The 17,452-nt window shown below is 36.0% G+C and overlaps 2 protein-coding genes across 2 annotated transcripts in view; one reads left to right on the forward strand and one right to left on the reverse strand.

Moving 5' to 3' along the window:
* Nucleotides 1-2,230: 2,230 nt before the first annotated feature.
* LOC139138891 (UDP-N-acetylglucosamine transferase subunit ALG14-like) lies at nucleotides 2,231-6,163 on the reverse strand. Its single transcript, XM_070707470.1, has 5 exons — nucleotides 5,971-6,163; nucleotides 4,610-4,758; nucleotides 3,320-3,442; nucleotides 3,129-3,188; nucleotides 2,231-2,595 (listed from the first exon to the last, which is right to left on the reverse strand). The coding sequence occupies exons 1-5, from the start codon at nucleotides 6,149-6,151 to the stop codon at nucleotides 2,425-2,427; spliced, it is 684 nt and encodes a 227-aa protein (XP_070563571.1). The 5' UTR covers nucleotides 6,152-6,163; the 3' UTR covers nucleotides 2,231-2,424.
* Nucleotides 6,164-6,390: 227 nt separating this feature from the next.
* The window catches only part of LOC139138893 (TLC domain-containing protein 4-B-like), a 29,619-nt gene continuing 18,557 nt past the window's right edge, over nucleotides 6,391-17,452 (forward strand). The window contains exon 1 of the mRNA XM_070707471.1: nucleotides 6,391-6,726. The gene's annotated coding sequence lies outside the window, so the exon portion shown is untranslated. The remainder of the gene's footprint in view (nucleotides 6,727-17,452) is intronic.

Below are 17,452 nucleotides of genomic sequence, written 5' to 3' on the forward strand. Positions count from 1 at the left end.
ATCAATGTTTTATTTCTGCTGGGGACATGGCAGATTAAAAGATTCAGTCTTGTGTAGGTATATGCCATGACCTTAACCCAAGGTCAGTCAGGTTTGAGGTCATAGCCCCTGCACATGGGATGTGCAGGGGCTATGACACACACACACTACTTCATGTGGCTTTTGGCATTTCAATCTTTGAATATATTTTATGCAAATGACTACTGTCTGCTATATATTTTGAATTAGTGGATGTTGATTTCTTGTATAGCAAACAAACCAAGTTACACAGCCTTTCCTGCAAGTATGGATTTTGAAGTTTGTAGAGTTTAAAAACAAGTAATCGATCAGTTTTACACACTTTTCCAGATGAAATGCTACATACGCTTATCAAAGATCCCCAAATTAGAAGAATAAACAAAACACAGACTATTTTGCAAATCTGAATAAAAACAATGAGACAGAATACCACCTTGATCTGCATTTATAAAGTTGACCGTTTTGCAAGACCTTTTTTGTAGAACAAAAAACTTGACTGTTCAGACACTGGTGTGTGGTTATTGATACAACATTGTAGAAAACAATCTTTCAATGAGTGTCATATCTCAACAAATTTTCAAAATCAATATTGATTTTATATGGCAGCTGAAAATTACATGGAGGTCAGAGGTCACTAACAAATTAAAAGAACAGTTATCGTGAGTCCTAATTTTTACATTTGAATGGGATTTTTTTCAAAAGAAAGAGGCCAGTGAAGTGGATTTCATGTGTGCATGACATTTTTTTGGGGGAGGGGGTTTTATATTTTGGATGTCAGATTGAAACTCGGACTTGCAGTAGTTAACAATAAACATGTAACTAGTTAATAATGCAATGTATTGAAACACATCGCATGTTTGATGACATCAAGTGACTTTCTGATCCTATAAAACATCAAGCTCCTGCAAACAAATTACTGAGCAAATGAAAATATCACTAATAACAATAATCAAGGATCTCGCTGTTGTCTACAATATATGTGCCGTTAAGTTGCAAGTCAAATTTTCATATAAGTACAACTGTTGTTTTACTGTTAATAAACACTGGTGTATCAGCTTGTGTAAATTTGATTAATGATCTTGGCAAAATGAGAGCTTACTCTAAAGCGTAGTCCTTTGAAGACAGCTGGAATAATCTCTCTCACAACCACCACTGTCTGACTCTGCAGTGTCATGTCTTCCCCCACCCCCTCCTACCCCTACATGCACCCCTTAGAGAGCTGAGTACAGCCTATGGCAGAAGTTGCACAGAGCATGACCATCGGTACCAGAGTAACTTTCAGCAAAATAGCGCCCTCAATGGGTTAAACATCTACACCCGTCTGCAACACTGCAGGAAAAGCTTGTGTTGCTTCGGTTTTCGTAATTCGTATATGTTTTTCAATAAAAGCCAGTTGAACAAGAAAAGTTTAAACAACAACTCCCGATGTTGAGAAATTGGACAGCAATGGGATATGTTGAGTTTACTGTCCTCAACAATTTGGAAATGTGACCTTGGCACGTAGGTCTCGCCTCCACTGCCTGTAAATATTATTTCATATGTCACATTAGTGACAGGATCGTATAAGTATGGTAATTACATATCATAACCTGACCTTCTTCGAAATCTGTGTCTACTTAAATGCCAACTAAAGACAACCAAATAACATTCTGATGATGAAAACAGGAAGTTGCTGTCAAGATACATTTTGAGAAAGCCCTAATCATTTAATATGCCATGTGACCTCTGATCTCAGTTGCCAATCTGACAATTTTCTTTCAAGAAATCTTCATCTAGGTGTTCATGCTCATACAGTTAAAGTCCTGGTCTTCATACCCAAGCATCCAGACATGTATTGACAGTGGTTAGAATTTAAACTCCAACTTTGAAAGTGCTAGTTTATTTTTTCTATCACTTGAAAGATGATTCATTAGCTTTTTTGTATTCATAAAGGGAATTTGCAGAGGTGACAAGTATGCATGTGTTCAGTATGGGATGTTTTTCTGCATAGGAAGGCTATATTTCACACAAGTTACCCAGACAGATCAAAGCCAGCAAATCTGGCCTTTGTGTCGGAATACTGCAATTGGGACATGTTAGTTCAACAAACAATACATTCAGTGCCGTAAATCTACTGTGTACATATCACACTATGTCATACACAACTCAGATTTTTCTACATAAATTATGGATGTCTCCTTTTAAAACAATAAAATACGAGCTTACTCAAAGCTTAATTGTCTTTGTACTTTTATTTCTGTTCAAAAATTTTCTATATACAAGTATTTCTTTGTGAAAATATACATTCAATATTGCAGACATACCATCAAATAATTCTGAATCGTTGACAACATTTCCTTGGAGGAGAGAGTTGCTTGTGTAATAGAGGTCAAAGGTCATGGGAAGGAATCCCAGAGCACTGATGTCTCAGACTATTCTTCCCATGTATGTCGTTTTTGGATACGCCTCATGTAGTTCAGGCCACTGAACAAACATTTTGTCCGCAAAGTGATACATTATCTTGCCTGAAAGCGACAGTGTGTCAACCCGGCAGAAGCTTTCCACGTAAATGAGGAAGACTTTCTTCAGGCCTAGAAACTGTGAATGAAGAGTGACAAAACGTTCAATTCTGTGACTTCTATACATTCTGTCATTGTGTTCAAAGACACTTCCTTGTGGCTGCTTGATTTCACATGAACTCCAGAACAATGACAACATTTATCAAATTCATGGATAACCGACGTTTAACTATGCGTGCGGGTCAATTGTATTGATGGTCACTTCAGTTGTCATGCCAACTAGTTTTAATGAAAAATGTACAATGCAGTTCATGTCCATGCAAAATCTTACTGTCTTATTTACTTTTCGGATGGATGCCATATCATGTTGTGCACGTAATGAAGTTGTCATATCATGGCAGATTCAGTTGTGATGAAACATCTCATACAAAAAGACTGAATTCCAATGCTTTGGACATGCACTTTGCAAGTACTGTGGCCTATGTCATTTGCTGATGAAGCAGGTATAAGTGATTGTGATTCAGTGTCATACAATTATTTGTTGACAAATAGACACATATACTAGTATACACATACACATAGATACAGAAATATATGCATACAGTAACTTACAGTCATAGTTAATGCTGCAGCACACAATGGTATGCATGTTCCGGGGCCGTTGCAAAGAATCTAAGGGGAAGGATAAGAAGATAGAGATCTGTATAGATGAACCTGATCAAACATGGTGATTCACTGATCTTTTGACTACTTCAGGGTAGAGATTACAGTAATCTATAGATTAACTTGAACTAGTTACCCACCAGATCAGGTGATGATTTGAAGACCATCGGGAATGCATACAATGTGGCTTTCAATGTGGAAAACACTGTTGTGATCCAGGACTGGTGGACTTCACGACTTCTCGGTATTCTTGAAATTGTATACTGGGATAAAAAGGACAAGCAAAATATCAGTTATATACTTGAAGGTGGTTTGCCATGGCAATGCAAGCAACCAATGACACACTAGGTGTCCAAATCTTAAATGTACTACAACTCAGATATGCTTAGCCTTGAGGAGTTGGTTGGTTGCTTTTTCTTTCTGTTTTTTCAACTATCCCTTAAATGAACCAAGGATACCAAAATAAAGGCTTTCTTGATCTCTGTGGAGGTTATTTCAGTAGCCTAATAATCCTGCTGAGGGAGTAGCCGATGCATTTTACTCATTGACATTCACTGTAGTCCTCCAATGGTAAGCAAACTAATTACATCATCTAAAATTTAAGCTCCCTCACATACCTTTGTTGTCTACACTATGTGGTCTATCATTTGGTTTTTATATGACCGTGTTTTTGCTAAGATTGGGAACACTGGTAAATGATTTGTGAGCCCGATCCCCTAATCTGATTGTATCGATATACCAAGGGGAACCCTAGTAAAATGTCTAGGGAACCCTGGCTGGAAACAATTTCACGGCTTACGGCTCTTCACAGAAACACCACTAGTACGCAATGCTCAGCATAGCCGTGCTGAGACAGTCTGCGTATATAGCTGGCCAACTCTTGCTGAACATTGTCCAGATAGGAGCAGCAAGGTGAACATGAGGATATGGAAAAGTCTACATCCTATGTATGCAGCAAATTAGGAGGATAAACTTTCTGAGGCAAATCTTAAATAAATTTGTGTGAATAATTCACTGCATTGCATGGAATGATGCAGTGGCCATCTTTCTGAAAATTTTCTTGAAAAACAAAGAAGCAATAAAGAGAGGAAGTATGGAAGGGAGGGAGGGAAAAGATGGAAGAGCGAGAAAGAAGAGGATAATGCAGCTAATTATCGCATCTACATCATTTCTTGGATACCGTGTTTTGCTTGTTGTCTTTTCTGGAACAACACAGCTGTCCTCTGTCTATATGATGAAGTGTACATCCCAGCGATGCAAGGCCACTGAATGGCAGCTAGACTACTCTATACACATTATTTCATTGTTATATTGTAATTGTCACACAGAGTTCGAGTATCTTGCTTGTTTACCTTACACCTGCTTGCTTTGGGCTCACTTATTGAGTATGCATTCACTTGTGACTTATGGATATAAGCATGGACTAATACCTGTTTACCCTGCTGATTTTTCCTCTCGGTTTCAAAGCGTTTCACTTTCTCTTCACTCATTACATCAGTGTCTGCGATGACATACGTCCTGGGTGAATACATTTCAGAAAGTCCACTAGCCAGCCGCAACATCTCAGAGGTGTGACCACCTGAATGGGATACAGAAACAATGAAATAACGACGATGATAGATTTGGTATATTCAGTATATCAATGCAAACGTTGGACAATTTTTTTAGCATATATGTAGTTCTTAGATCTAATCGTTTTCAAGTGTTCAGTTTGTGAACATAGCTAGCAGATTGTGTGCCACGCAACAATACTGGTGACAATCGACTTAATATTCAGAATTGAATTTATTTTTCTATTATAACTTCATATAATGCATCAACACAGGGTGTGTTGAAAGGAAAATACTTGGTACTACGGTATTGTTCATGCCCAGGAATAAAGCAATAATATACACCACCAAAACCTGTGGTTTGTGCCTTCACATTTGTGTTGTGACTTTTCCCATATCTTGGGTGGCAGCATTGAAAATGACATATTGCCAGATTGCAAGTCCAAAAATGTGTCGATAAAATATGCATAGGAAGGCCTGTAGTTATTCATTCATTCATTCATTTATTCATCCATTCATTCATTCATTTGACCCCATTCCTTAATGAAGGTATTTATTGTTTAAATTTGTCTGTTAGTCATCAAAAACAATACTTACACAATACTAAGACACAACACTAAAGAATCATATTAAAATGAATATCATCAAAAAAACTCAAAATAGAGCATCATTCCCCCCCCCCAATAAATTATCATCTGACGCAACATTTATAACTTGATGTTAGCTGCAGTAAATGTTGTAATTTAGGCCCTATTGGCCATTCTCAAAAGCTTGGATTGGGCCAGTAAAGGGCTGCAATTATTACAGCTAAACGATTAAGTGGGATCACATTTTTCTGTACAACAAATCAAAAATGTAAGGATCACATTGTAGGATTACTGTTTTTTGGTAATACTAGTAGTATCCCTATGCCTTGCTGCGGATCCGTAGCCCTACCACTCCCTTTGCTGGTTATGTTTGGGGAGTGGAACATAACCAGCAAAGGGAGTGGTAGGGCTACGGATCCGCAGTATCCCTATGCCACGCTTGACACTGTTTATCTTGTGCTACTGGATAGACGAGCATTATAATTATACGATGATATCATGCCGCATAACTGCAGTATCGATTAAGGAACAGAGTGTACGGTTCAAGGGGTTTATTTTGCATGGTCTAGTGAAGCCATACACACGTACAACCTTTACGCCGTGAATGGTTTGTGTGAAACGGCGTGCAGCTGAAAGATTTCGAAGGTTGTTTACCTGAGCCAATGATCAGCATGGTTTTAATTGCCTCTTTTCGACCGCCTTCAGGAATCTTGCATTTGCCTACATTTTTCATCAATATGTATAGCCGTAAAGCAAGCAAAAAAGACACGAATAAAGCAGTATACAGAATAAAATTCACAGGAAACCCTTGCGCTTCGCCACTGAATGTCGCCATGTTATGACCTTTAACCCCAAAGACCCCTCAAGGCTCAAAAATAGTCCTCCACAAAGATTTTGAGATTTCGAAATCAAATCATTATGAAATGTTGATGGCATCGTGCACTTTCTACAAACACATTTTTAATGTCAAAATTATCGAATTGTGCTTTTTATTGTCGTACATCCTAGCATATTATTTAGAGCAAAATGGTTCTGATTCATAAAACAGTAGCTTAGAGGGTCCAAACTAGGAGTAGTTTTGTTGACAGCGCGGCACACACGGCGGAGGTTGATTCGCACAGCTGGCTCTGTACGCCCTGGTGGTCGTTTATCCTACATTTGACAAAAACGGCATCCGTATCGAGTTATTTTTTATGGAAAGTAACCTGTAGTCCATCGCTTATATTTCAAACTGAGAAAGGGAGGAAAGTGTTTTCATAATTTTGCTGACTGCTTAAAGTTTGGTGGCTATCCTGAGGACAGGGAGAAGACGTGAACGACCATCGACCGACCAGTAGTGGCAGTGCAGTGACAGTGACGTAAACACGCTTTGTCTGTATGACGTTTCATCCCGTTTAACAGATATCGGAGGTGAGCTATTAATATACAGAAAACTGCAAAGTGAAGGATGGGAAGTGTAGAAGATCACTTTCGATGAAAATATTGTACACATTGAGGTATCCTAGATGATAACTACGTTCTAGTTGATTTTCGTTTAATTGACCTGCAGGCGACAAGCGCAAGCCCAGGCTGTAGACTGTAGCAATATTTGGTAAATTCGGCATATTAGAAAGTATGTGCTATATACTCTACAAAAGTGCGGTGTGATGCAAATTATTTTTAGTGATGCTATGTTATTTTCTGATTCAAAATTAGTTTCACAGGGCATATGCGTGTATGCTTCCCTAAATCTTTGTCCTATGTTCAGAGCGATGCATACAGCTTCCAGTACATTCATTGGGGTCTCAGTCACTTCAAGGCCCACTCAGCTATTGTATGCTAATGTGCCTCCTCGATGTAAACACCAATATTTCAGTGCAGGATATACTGTGAGATAGGGGCAATAGCACCAGAAAACGAGGAAATATTTGGTATGGCAAGTTAACGGTCGCACTTTTTACTTTGTGCGAGTACAAATGGCACATTGTGACTCTCCACAATTGTTGTATTGTTGGATGTTGTCTCAGTATACTGCATTTATGAGGTATCTACTCACTGTACGTGAACTCATGGCACAGACAAGCATTAGTCATTCCATACCTTTACTCTGCACTGTAATATTTAAAATAGCCATCATGGTTAATTTAAAGAACAGTTTGGTTTGTGTAATTAAACCATCAAAGCAGAATGACAGAACAAATTTACGTTTATGTTATATCTAATTGTCTCATGTTATTTTATACTGTAAACGTAATTCATTGTTTATAATCTGCTAAGTTGCATAATGTAGGTGTGGATAACTGTTTTCATCAATGAAAGGTTTCAAAAAAGATTTCATCTGCCACATGTAGAATTTTATGGTCTGCTGCACAGTAACACTAAGTACAATGTCTTTTGACATGCATTCACACATGAAGGCAATAATTATAATTTTCTATCAAATTCAAAATGCGCTATGTTACTGTGGAAACATGCTCAGTTTATGAAATAACCCCTAAAGTTGATGACAAAATTTGAAACAAATACATTGGAAATTGCTGCAAGCAGCCAATAAAAGGATAAATCAATTATCATGATATACAAGGTAGGCTTTTATTAAAGAACAGTCGGTGTGGTATTTCACTGATCAATGCTGATTGTTATGAAAAAAAAATGGAAAGGAAAGCTTGTTCATCAATATAGTCTGTTTATGTTAAACATGCCAGATGAATTTCTATGCACAACAGAGATGATGATGTAATGGCAAAGCGAAGGAAAGTTTTTTGACCTTCAGGAACATTGACCTTTGTATTCTACAGACAGATAGGTGTCTGAGTGATATGATACTTCAAGACTCAACACTCATCCAATGAGCCATTGTTCACTGGGACCCATTGTTCACTATCTAGGGCAATGTGGAGATTCCTACAAAAGGGATAAGATGATTGATGTTATACTTTACTTTTTTAATTAGTAAGGCTGTTTGAAATTCAGTATACTAAAAGTAAATAAAATTCTTTGTTTGCCGTCCTTGAATTTCCCTCAAACCATCCCTCCCACCAGGTGAAAAAACAAACAAATGCAGAAATAAAACACAATGTAAATACATACACTATGTCTCAATGTATTTCTTATTTTTTTTGGATGGGGTAAAGGAAATTGCTATTTTTGATTTGTAATACCTCAAACACTGTGTTTGTTTTTCATCATTTTGTGTGAAAACCTACCCATCTGTGGGTGGCAAACAAAGAATTTTATTAAAGTTGCCTAGGGTAATGAGTTTAAATTATTGTGGGTATGAATACAGTGTAGTAGACAGCATTTTTGTCATTGTAAAATGTTTGCAGTTTAAACCCTGAGTTCACACTTTGTCAGTGCAAACGACGTTTTCGACAGAGATATCTAAGCACACCTTTTATGTTAACTTGATCCCATTGCCTTTTTTCCTGATCCTCAATCTCTTGGAAAGTCTTAGTAACACAGATTGACACCAAGACTATCAGAATAAGGCTACTTTTTGCAAAGAAACCTGTGCATTAGTTAAAGCACTGTGTAGTAAATTTTAATTCTAGCATGTAAAAATATTAACAAAAATCTAAAACTATTTTAACATTTTACCATCTCTGTCATTGTTTGTTATTTATTTGTTTTATTTGTCATGTATTCTTTTGGAGGATATTAGCAAGATGGAAGGTCAGATATTAATAAACCATGCAGGAGAGCTATCATGTTAGTTATTATTAGACAAACAGATAAAAAAAGCATACTTTTTTTCAATTTATTACTCCAGTTATTCAACGGTATAAGTGGTTGATGAACCAGATTTGATTAGTGGGTACTTGTACCCTGTCAAAAAATCTCAGCTCGGGTCTTACAATAAATTATGTAAATGATAGTCTTACTAAATGCCTATATGGCTTTATAAGTTTGACCTTGAAGTTGGCACATTCCTAGGCAGTACACTGAACCGGTGGCAGGTTATCGACCTCGTTGTCTATTCATGGGGATTGATGGAGACTTTATTGGTAAACATACACAAGTTGCTTCCCAGCCTATGCTTTCAACAAAAGGTCAACAACAGAGATTTACAGATGTGTCGCTTCAGTTATGAAGCTCATGAAAGATACACTTTGAAATCATTGATGTTTTGTTTCCTTTAAATATGGGACCGTCTCAGATTGTCGGATAAGTTCAAGAAACAAAATTCGTTCGTTTACATCAAAATCCCCTCCCCCTCCCCTTAAACAAAAATTCAAAAGAGTGAAATGTTGATGTCTGCCTGAGAGGACAATGTAGTATCCCTTGACCGCGTTACAGTAATCAATCAAATTTGAGTTCTAGCCATAGCATGACACAAATCGAGTTTGAAACAGTTACAGCAAAATTTGTTTGGACAAGTGTTCAGTTTTTCTTTATTTTTACACACAATGTAAAGAGAACTTGTAATCATAAAATAAAAGTGCGAAAGTGAAGTTCATTAATTGAATGGAGGTCAAACCCCCTCTCCCCACAAATGAACGAATTTCGCTTTTTGAACTTATGAGACAGTCTGAGACTGTCTCTAATGGTACAGAGGATCCTAGCTGGTACTCATAATCACCTCCGACCCATTTCTAACTCTTTGAAATGTCTACCATATGAGTCAGACACCATATTGTATTTCTTTATTAAGGACCTGTTCGATTCATGTGGAAAAGGAATATAGAGCTTGTAAAATCAGTTTAGCATTATATCTATTGTTCAATTGGGCATACAGAATAGTTTAGCTTCTACCATGGTATGACTGGTCATGTTTGTGATTTAGCTGTGCATTGTTACTAGCATCAGTTTAGGTCCGTAAGTGAAGGACTTTCACTTCAGTGTCTGGGCTAGAGACATTCAGTTTGTTCTCGATCAATACAAAGAATTACATGAATGTGGAAAACAGCCTGACATGTGTAATGCTTGATCTCAAATGAACCCAGATAGTCCTCCAGGCCAGTTCTTTTATAATTCTTCCAATGGTCCAATTAAATTGATCCATGGATAGTGGGATAGGGCCAGTCACTCTATGTAGAATGATGTACAGATGTTGCATGTTAAGCTGTGATTTTTTCATATGTGTGTCTTTTTCTCCAATGTACTCGTACATGAAACTGCAGCAAAATTACCAAATTTGAATGTCAATTGTGCTGGAAAGAAAACTTGGGACTTGTACTATGATTTAATCTCCCACATATTTTAAACATACATTTGACGTATTTGCTTTTCTGATACTAGGCTGTTGAAAATTCTCACGTTTTGATAACAACAGAAAATCAAGTCTTAGTAGCAAAATCATGGAAAATGGGCTGCTAGTGAGAGTTGGCACCACACAGTAGTGTCCAAAGAATCCTAGTGATGTTCAGAAAAAATTATGATATTTTTAGTGCCATTTACAATGAGAATTCACAATGCACAGGCATAATAAATTAATTCTATGAGAACTGGATCTGTCCCAACATCTGTTCATAATTGTCCTCAAGTGCTTTTGACATGGATGTAAAGTTCGATTTTCTGTCAGAAAAGGCGTAAAGTATGTTTACCTGAGGACAAAACAACCTTGAGTTTAAAAAAACAGGTGTTTATATATATGCTAATGGAAGTAGAAGATACTTGTCAAATGTGAGCAGTGTCTGATACGAATAGTCAATGTTGTGAGTCATGATTTGAAGAAAGTGACGTCGCACAAATGCAGTCTCATTCATGAAACTGAAAAACAAATAGCCATGCTCTGTCATGTTAAAAATCCAGACCCTTTATGACCATCTTATCTGTTTCATAATGTACAGAAGATATCGATGTGAAGCACAAATAATTTGACACTTTCCCCCGTTATTGTCAAAAATAGGACAATAGTACAAGATTGGTGCACAGTACTTAAAAAATGAATAATTTGATGATCTTATCACTCAAAATGATTGAGTCTGTATATTTTCAAGTTTTACAAATACAACAGAGTCTGTTGTATCTGAAAACCATCATAAAATATCTGTAAATGTAAAGCGACTGTTTCTTAGTCATTATAGATCAAAATGATTTAATAACTACTAACAGATTTTATCACATACATGACTTAAACATGAAATATGATTAATAACAATATTTTATGTGCTTCTTACATGCTAGTGAAAATTATAAAACATTTTACGTACAAAATCACCAGAAATTTTCTAGTTTGGTATTGATAGTGCTTGTAATACCAACCTTGATGAAAAATGTCGATGTTACTGACTTTTTAGAAATGTGGACCCTTCAAACTGCAAAATATTGGATAAGATAAACAACAATTCAGCTGAGCTTTAATATCAAAAGTATGTTTATTTAGGGTGTTCATTTAAAATAATTCTGATCAATGATTGTTTGAAAAGCCAATAGATGATTCTCATTGACTCTAAAGTACATTAACACACAAAGCTCTCCAGATGCTGTTGCTATCAATCATACACCATCAGTTGCTGTAGTCCAATAATGTGTAGATAAATATCATATCAGTAATTGATATACCATGTACATGCCAATGTCAATATCACATAATTTATAGATTGTAAACAAATTCCTGTGCTTGCAGACGTTGAATTTGCTCTACTTGATTAGGTTGTTAGATAGATGCGCCTGTCTGGGCGTTAGGGTTGGTGGCACTGCAAAGTTAAGTGTCCAGAACATTGATAGATTGAGGGTTAAAGTGAATGGTCTCTCCACACAGGATCTATGCACTTTTCAGCACCATACAGGTGATGTAATATGTGACAATGGATAACCAGTACAAGTTTAATGACATTGCTCAATTAATGTGTCCTTCAAATACAAAAAGCTGACATGGTCGTTTGTCAGCAATGTACGGCACATCATCAGTCATGGCTTACTTGTGTAAACCAAATGTTAAAAAAGGTACACTGTTTCATTGTCATTTAGTGATGGAACATCATTGACTTTTTCTGGAAAAACTTAACTTCCCTGAAAAACTTTTTCCCTAAAATGGAAGGTTAAATTTGTTTCAAAGTTGAAATGTCTTTTGCAATCTTATCTTGTGGTTATTTTCAGTGATGATCATTAAGAGTAATCTCTGTCACAAATCACAGTGGAATTTGGAATGAAGGTCAAATAAGGCTGATCTGTTTATCATAATTACAATCATGCATTGTATGTAAATAACTTGTGAGGTATACCTGTAGATGTTAGCCAATAACCACAGTGCTATTGTGGCAAATGCAATATTCCTGTGATACAATAATTGTGATATACGTTCAATGCATGGTACTATGTAATGGCATAATGTCATTGTCTAGAGTGCTTTATTTAAGCATGTACCCCTCCCGGCCTATGACGAAAGCAAACTTTGCGCTCCATAGCGTAAGAGGCAAAGCCCAGTATATTATGGAGTGCAAAGTTTGCTTGAGTTCATTATGGGCTGGGAGGAAACACATCCTTGCAATTGTTTTATAGTTTTGGCCAAGCCATTAAATTATGTGGAAAACATCAATGGCGACAATGCTGGATACTGATAATAGGATACAGTATCAATTACAATTATTCTGAGGGTATGATGTCACAAAATTCACTGGTATTGACAAAGCTATAATATAGTAGTCATTTAAAAGTTTTAATTTACCAATATATAACTGACGATGTGTATTCAAAACATTGCACTATTACAGGACAGAAGTAGGACATTTGACATAATATTTAAAAAAGGTAATTCTTTTTTCAGATAGAGAATTTGAAATTTTCATTTGTATAGAACTGCTACTCAGTAAAATTCTACTTTCGTATTTTGTAATGGAGCATAGGATACATCATGCTGTTATAGTTAAGCAATAAAGCACACCCAGCGGCGTTATACCGCAAGATTTGACCAGTTCCCGACATATATGCACAAGCGATAGCGAATGCATATATGGAGTGAACTGGTCAAAATCGAGTGGTATACAGCCGCTGGCTGTGATTTATTGCTATTGTATCATAACTGCTATGACTACAGTATATTGAAATTCTGGAGTGGAATGTCCAACACGGATTTTTGCTCAAGCTTAGAGCTCGCGCATATGCCAGCCGTGGTATAGCACCAATATACCACGGTTCTTTTTCTCGTCTCGACCAATCAATGTACTGTTATGATATAATATAGGATACATCATGCTATTGTAGTGTGGGATAAATTATGCTGTTGTAGTATAGTATACATCATACATCATGCTGTTGTAGCATGGATACATCATACTGTTGTAGTATACATTATGCTGTTGAAGTGCCTTTGCTTTTGTAGATGAAGCTACATATATATAGTTACTTATTGTTACAGTACTAATTACATGTAAAGGCAACCATACAGGTTTTATGCTAAAACTTGAGCATACAAAATCGGAGAGTAGATTTATTCTGATACCATGTCCTTGCTTCGTAAAATGTTCACTTGCTGATGCAGTGTCTCACCTTTTCAAAGTACTACCTGCAATGACCAATGTCACAAGGTTTCTGGTCATGATGGTTTATCAGGTCAACTAAAGTTGTGGACTGATCCTAACATGCTTGTGTCAAATGTTTGAAACAAAATAACAGTTGCTGTGAACAAAAATAGCAAAATCCTCGGGCTACATATCTAGCATCATCCCTTTTAAATGTCATAAATGTTTAGTGCCTTTTGTGATGTGACTGTATTTGTATAGATAATATACCACTGGAGAAAAAAAAATGTCAGAAAGTCAACTATTAAGATTGAATAAATATAAAGGCTCCTAGTTAATCACATTGATGCACAAAGTGAGGTAGTGCCATAAATAATCACACAATGGACATAGCTCATATTTGTTGAATGAGTCTGGAAACCTTCTTAAAAACATAAATAAAGTACAGCGAACTGTTAGCTTTCATTACATTAACATATCATGTCATATACCTGTATCTGCAAGAGTGGTATGGAAATACCCATGATCATACTATATATAACCCCCCCCCCCCCCCCCCCAATCTTGAGTACTAGTCCCTTGGTGGCAGATATTCTGTGTGATTGATCAGGCAGTGGATGGGCCATGAAAGAGGGTACCACTTTTGAAAATCAGTTCTTGCCTTCTGCAGACTTGATAGGTTAATGAGCAATTATGCTATACCCATGTATCAATATTGTTGGTGCTGTGTAAAACACAGGTGCTTTTGGTCGTATGAAGCTAATTATCATAAGGGAGATTGATACAGACTTGTAGATTGCTGTATGTTGTACTGCCTAAGTTTGGGAATCAAAACAGTATTGCTGTCACGTTTACATGCTTCTAAGTTTGAACACAAGAATAAGAGGATTACAGGTTTGAAAACAGCAATTTTTCTAAGAACTAACCATATTGAATATCAATACCCTGATAACTGAGGTGATATAGACCTCAAGCAACCTTGTTGTTGCATCCTTACTGATGCATGGTGCTTTAGTGCCTGATTAGACCACTGTGTGTAAGGGAAAATGTTGGCCATAAAACAGTTGGAGGGAATTTACATGAAGCAATTATTCTTTAGTTATATTTGAATAAGTATATGTTGTTCAGCACTCTGAGCTAAATTGACGCCACTTACTGAACACAGTAGCTTAACACCAGAAAATTCACATGTAACACATATTAAAGAGAGCTGACTTTCCAAGATTTGCAGAAATTCAAAAATTGTTGTAAAAATCATTACAAATTCTGCTATTTTTATTTTCAATAATATGGATACCATTTGCACAGAGTACAAACATTTTAATAATATAGAGTTATTCACAAAGTAGAGGGATTTATTTCTGAGTAAATCATACAGCGGAGGCATTGTCTGAAGCATGGAGGACAATACCAAAGCGTACAATGTACAAGGACATAAATCACCGTATTTTGCAAATATCCTAATTGTTACAGTGCCTTTTACAATCAAACTTTATATGAAAAGTTGACCCTATGTCCATGAATTGATACAGAAATTGACTGTCAGATTAAACTCCATAGGTTACAGCTGCAGACATGTAATAGCATGAGTTATTGTAGTCAATAACTCTAAACTATAGAAAGAATTGTTTTCTGTCATCTGCATATTCTTTTGCAGAGCAATAAATGCCAACAGGTAAACCAAGTCAATACATCGCTGCAGTCTCCCCACTGGGGCCATGATTGTCATCAAAATCATATCTCGGTCTGTTACATTCTCATGAAATGAAAAATACCATATTGATAATATTAATAACTTTATGGTCAATTACCTTCACAAATTATAATATGCTCCCTAGTGGTCTTTGGTATGCATTAAACTCAGCTTTATGCATCATATCTTACCTACTTCTCTGTCTCACATACCTCTCTACTTGTACTTCTGTGTGTGTAGCACCATGCTACCTCTTTGTGTGTTGTACCATGTATTTCAAACCTCTTTATAAATATATTTATGTGTATGTGTGTCTATGTACTATACATATGTATGTATGTGCGTGTACATTTCTCTATACCTATAAAAACTGGCAAATTAATTGTATCCATATTTAGTTTGTTATTTACTAATTATTTTCTATACCATCTTTCATATTCTGTGTATACATGTGTATATGTGTTTTAAATATTTGAAAAAAAATTCAGCACTTCATTGTTTGAAATTTTTTTTCCCAGACTTCGGATATCAAGAGAATTATTCTGTTCATGTATGCATGTAAATTTTGATTCGCGATGCAGACAGTTGAAAGTATGGGATGCAGTCATCGTAAATTACAAATGAGTCAATGAGACCGTAAGCAGAAAATATTGAAATGCAGTGAGCATGACCGTTAGAATGAACAAAGCATTTCATTGTCTTTGTTATGGGACCCTATGACTGGCACAGAGAGGAGCGGTCGGTTAAGGGGATATATTGTCACTCTGATTGAAGAAAATTAGACACAAGCAGATTATAATAATCAAATTATCAATGGGATATGTTGAAACATTATGGCGTCAAGACTCCAACATTATGTAAACCAGCTGAAGATGACTCATAGTAGTGCTCATGAATGTTCAGGACATGTGTGTCTACAAAACACAGATGTTATCACGAAGTGCTAAACGTTTTTACATTAGCTTATAGATGCAGCTTATACAAATCCATCTTGTGTTTTGTTGTCAAAAATTTTTACTTCCTGTGAATGGTCTTTATAGGAAACTATAGCACAGTGGGCTTGATGTCAAAATAGACCATATTATGCCTGAAATTTAAATAAATATAACAGAGTTTTTAAAAAATTGATGATACCAAATAAACACTAGAATTTGTATGTTAAATTTTTGGCTCATCAGTTTTGTCATTTGAAGAAAACAGGCTCAATATCAATTTCGTCATGGCAAAAACACGCAGTCGTGAAACATTTTTGGCCAGTCAGTCAGTCTTGTGAAAACAGTGGACCAAAATCTACATGCAAACAAAGACTAGAAAATTACCAATGCTGAATGTTACTGTAGTGAACTGCTATAATCTTCATGGAGTCTGTCAATCAAGATGCTCTTTGATGTCAGTGCAGCCGTATCCTATTACCTCATGACTCGTAATGACGGTACATGATACCTGGAAAGAAAGGCACTGTAGGGGCTCGAGATCAAACGATATATTGAAAAAATTGTTGTCTGTAAATGTTGAGCACAAAATCAAAATTAAGTTATGTTTATAATACAGTTATACAGACATCTTGTAAATTTCCTGATTTCTTGTAAATATTTACAAAAACATTTTACTCTCTGTATAATCAGCAAAGGATACACATTTATCCTTTGATTGCCCTTTTTTTAAATTTTTCATCAGGATGCAAGTATTACTTTCTGTCAGGTCTGTAGAGCTCAACAGTAGTAGTTGAATGTGAATATCTGTTGTGTTGGATCCTTGGTGTATATATATATATATATATATATATAATATAATATATATATATATATATATATATATATATATATATATATATATAAAGCTTATGCATGCCAGGTTGCTCTGGGGCAATCAGTTATATTGCCACCACAAAATTAACATAAACACTGTCAATCAAAAACACAAATACAGATGTTCTAGAGATAGGTCATGAAATGCCTAAAACAGGTTGCAGATCAATACACTATAACATAATCATATTTCCCAGATTTATTAATTTATTTATGTTACTATGGTATTATGATAGACCTCTTTTTGTGCTATT

The sequence above is a fragment of the Ptychodera flava genome, chromosome 8, assembly GCF_041260155.1.
Source record: "Ptychodera flava strain L36383 chromosome 8, AS_Pfla_20210202, whole genome shotgun sequence".
Classification (NCBI taxonomy): domain Eukaryota; kingdom Metazoa; phylum Hemichordata; class Enteropneusta; family Ptychoderidae; genus Ptychodera; species Ptychodera flava.

Bases quoted from the DNA above. Each gene is read 5' to 3' on its own strand.
- LOC139138891 (XM_070707470.1), bottom strand. From the start codon at position 6,151: ATGGCGACATTCAGTGGCGAAGCGCAAGGGTTTCCTGTGAATTTTATT. The intron at 4,759-5,970 runs GTAAACAACCTT...TATCCCATTCAG, and splicing joins CATGCTGATCATTGGCTCAG to GTGGTCACACCTCTGAGATG. The intron at 2,596-3,128 runs GTAAGTTACTGT...CTTCATTCACAG, and splicing joins CTGCAGCATTAACTATGACT to TTTCTAGGCCTGAAGAAAGT.